General features: G+C 44.8%; 1 protein-coding gene across 1 annotated transcript; it reads left to right on the top strand.

The window, feature by feature from the left end:
- The first annotated feature begins 1,456 nt into the window (after positions 1-1,456).
- Positions 1,457-3,345, top strand: LOC140493369 (dispanin subfamily A member 2b-like). The gene is made up of 2 exons (XM_072591767.1): positions 1,457-1,605; positions 3,023-3,345. The coding sequence occupies exons 1-2, from the start codon at positions 1,474-1,476 to the stop codon at positions 3,173-3,175; spliced, it is 285 nt and encodes a 94-aa protein (XP_072447868.1). The 5' UTR covers positions 1,457-1,473; the 3' UTR covers positions 3,176-3,345.
- The last annotated feature ends 272 nt before the right edge of the window (positions 3,346-3,617 follow it).

A 3,617-nucleotide genomic window follows, 5' to 3' on the forward strand; every position in this document is an offset into this window, starting at 1 on the left:
AAAGGACTGTGACCCAAAAGTCTCCCGCTCTAAGTTTGAAAAAAAACTTTCAGAAGTCTCTAACAAGCTTTCATGTCTCACTAACTGCTGTGCTGAGTCACAAAAACAAATCTAAAATAAATGAAAGTTCATTAGTGATATATACAACTCAATCACTTTAAAACCAATCCACATTTTAAAATATATTTTTAAATAAATCAGCACGATTACAGAAATAATTCCAAGTGATTATTAATTTCAGACACACAGAATACCCTGATTCCTGAAGAAGGGCTCATGCCCGAAACGTCGATTCTCCTGCTCCTTAGATGCTGCCTGACCTGCTGCGCTTTTCCAGCAACACATTTTCAGCTTCCACACAGAATACCCACCAGTTACTAACTCAAAAACCAGAAATTCAACCTTACAGTAAATAATATTAAATATATGAATTGCACAGCTTGCATCACACTTTAACCTTTGACCTGGGAAAGAGTCAGAAACAGTAATCTCAAAATAAAATTAGTAATCACTTACACAAGAATAGATTAACTAGGGAAAGCCAGCAAGGATTTCTTAGTCGCAACCGTTAATTGACCAATGGATTGAGTTGTTTTATGAGGTAACTTGTTTTAAAAACGATTAAAAAGGTGCATATGGCAAAGTTACAACCTGTCAGAGAATTATCCATCCCTGATTTGCACAGTCTCAGAGTACAGTGCTCATGTTCAAGTGTTACACACTGAGTACAATACTGTACATCCCATATCATATATTGCATACTGTATTATACATCCCAGTCTCACACACTGAGTATAGTACTAAAAATGCATAACCTACAGGCAATTAATCCATGTAATAGCTTGTAAATTCCACTTTAGAAATTGCACCAGTCTGACTCAAGATTGGGACATAGGCAGACTTTAACCTCACACCTTTAATGTATTGCCTGAGCTGAGATGGCACCTCTTGTTAGAAAACTTGAAGTTATTTGAGAATGTGACTTGAAATAAATTCTGGGATTTACATATTAAAGAGCTGAAACTAGCAAACCCATTCTAAAAAATGAAAGATTTAATCTAGGTTTGGTTCAATGTATCATTTCGGCTCCATGACACTATGATCTTTTGCTATAAATTCTGCATCTTATGATCCTGTTTCACAACCACCTGATGAAGGAAGGAGCAGGGCTCCACTAGTGCTTTGAAATAAACTTGTTGGACTATAACCTGGTGTTGTGTGATTTTTAACCTTGTCCACCCTAGTCCAACACTGGCAGGTCCAAATCGTAAGTATAGTGCTATACACCCTGCATTTAGTATTATACATCTCAGAGACACACACTACATCCGATTGACACAAGCTGAGGATAGCCTTGTCCCTCCAGAATGCTCGGGACAGTGCGGGTATCTCGCCCTCTACCTATCACTACCTGAGCTCAACCACTGGTGTCTCAATCCTCACTGCCCCAGTTGAGGTTACATTGCCAAACTGATGGCGAAAGATTCCAGCAGCACGAGTTCCGATAATATTCCGGTCCGGGACTACCTAGTCTGGTCCCTCTTCAACCTCTCCTACATGAATTTCTTCTGCTTGGGTCTAGTGGCGGTGCTCTTCTCGGTCAAAGTGAGTGCGGGAGCCGAGGGCAAAGTCCTGGGGAGGGGAGATGCTGGCTGACCGGAATCCCGAGCAGAGACTCTGGGGAAGGAGGCAGTGACCCTGGGGACTGGACAGGGGGACTGGGTCAGAGTTTTGGGGGATGAAGAGAGGAACCCCAGGGGCGATTTCTGAGGCCGAATCCCGGGGGATTTCGGGGCAGGGTCCCTGGGGTTTTTTTAAATTTCTGTGCTGCAGTAATCCCGGACACTCGATAGGACAGTCCCGGCCCCAGACCCCACTGATCCCAGGCGATCGAAGGGAAAATCTGAGTCAGCTCAGAGGGTGGCTCAATATAGCTTCATAAATAAAGTGGGAGTCGCAGGCGGGTGTATCGGGGGGGGTGAGAGCCCCAGAACTGACCTGTCATTGTGCAGCATAAAATGTCAGAAACAGGCCAATTTTAACAGGGAGGAGAGATGAACCTGTCTCCCTGTCAATGACACCCTGTGTCTCTGAAGCCTTTCCCACCTCAAAGGTTAAACTGGAATGGAAACTATACAATTTATCTGTGTTTTTCCCCTCTCTAATACTGTCTCTCCCACCATTCCTCTGCTTGTGTGTATGTGTTGTGTCTGTGTGCGTGTGTTGCGTCTGTGTGTGTTCTGTGTTGTGTCTGTATGTTTTGTGTCTGTGTGTATGTGCTGTATCTGTGTCTGTGTGTGTTGTGCCTGTGTGTATGTGCTGTATCTGTGTCTGTGTGCTGTATCTGTGTCTGTGTGTGTTGTGTCTGTGTGTATGCGCTGTATCTGTGTCTCTGTGTGTTGTGTCTGTGTGTATGCGCTGTATGTGTCTGTGTTGTGCCTGTGTGTAAATGCTGTATGTGTCTGTGTGTGTTGTGCCTGTGTGTATGTGCTGTATCTGTGTCTCTGTGTGTGCTGTATCTGTGTGTGTTGTGTCTGTGTGTGTGTGCTGTATCTGTGTGTTGTGCCTGTGTGTATGTGCTGTATCTGTGTCTCTGTGTGTGCTGTATCTGTGTGTGTTGTGTCTGTGTGTGTGTGCTGTATCTGTGTGTTGTGCCTGTGTGTATGTGCTGCATCTGTGTGTTGTGTGTGTTGTGTCTGTGTGTGCGTGTGTGCCTGTATTTGTTTCTATTTCCCTCTCCCTCACGTTTACGTTCGTTGAAGGTATTCGGAGATGTTTGTGACTTGGTGAAGGTGGTAGACGATTAATGGATGCGGCTACAAGGAGGAGCCCAGCCCATGTGAATTGGAGAAAGGATGCAGGAGGCTGCCAGTGCCTTGGGGTGACTGGAGACTGTAACATTTCTCGGGCTCAGTGTGTGCCCACTGTAACAAATCCTCGGCCATTCGATACAAGGCACGTGCAGTAATGTCGGGGACAGCTTTAGTCCCTCTTGTTTTTTAACACGTTGTATTTTTTTTAGAGCAGAGATCGGAAAATGGACGGTGATTTCGACCAAGCTCGGACGTATGCCCGCAAAGCCCGAATATTGAACATTGTAGCCTCTGTGCTGAGCAGCCTGGTCTTCATCGCCTTCATTGCAATGGCAGGCGCTGGCATGTTTCAGACGAAATGAACCCAGAGTAATTCCGATCCGGGTGGCAACTGAAGATAGCCTCCCTGCTGATGGCGGGAATGCTTTTCTGACAGAAATCTTCTCAGCACCAAGACAGCAACCTCAGAGAGCTCCTCCCTAATGTGTATTAGTTTCTTTCAAGCTTGACCATGGTGACTCTGGTTGGAGTAATAAAGCAATTGGTGACAAATTTGGGAACTTTCAGTTTAATGGCAACTTTCCTGGATTCAAATACGAACACATAGAGTCATAAGAGATGTAAAGCACAGATACAGACCCTTCGATCCAACTTGTCCATGCCCCCAGATATCTTAACCTAATCTAGTCCCATTTGCCAGCACTTGGCCCATATCCCTCTAAATCCTTCCTATTCATATACGCATAAGACATAGGGGTAGAAGTAAGGTCATTCGGCCCATCTGCCATTCAATCATGGCTGGTG

This window comes from Chiloscyllium punctatum, chromosome 22, assembly GCF_047496795.1.
Source record: "Chiloscyllium punctatum isolate Juve2018m chromosome 22, sChiPun1.3, whole genome shotgun sequence".
Classification (NCBI taxonomy): Eukaryota; Metazoa; Chordata; class Chondrichthyes; order Orectolobiformes; family Hemiscylliidae; genus Chiloscyllium; species Chiloscyllium punctatum.

Excerpts from the sequence above, each read along its gene's own strand:
- LOC140493369 (XM_072591767.1), top strand. The coding sequence starts at position 1,474 with ATGGCGAAAGATTCCAGCAGCACGAGTTCCGATAATATTCCGGTCCGG. Across the intron at positions 1,606-3,022 it reads CGGTGCTCTTCTCGGTCAAA|AGCAGAGATCGGAAAATGGA; the intron begins GTGAGTGCGGGA and ends TATTTTTTTTAG.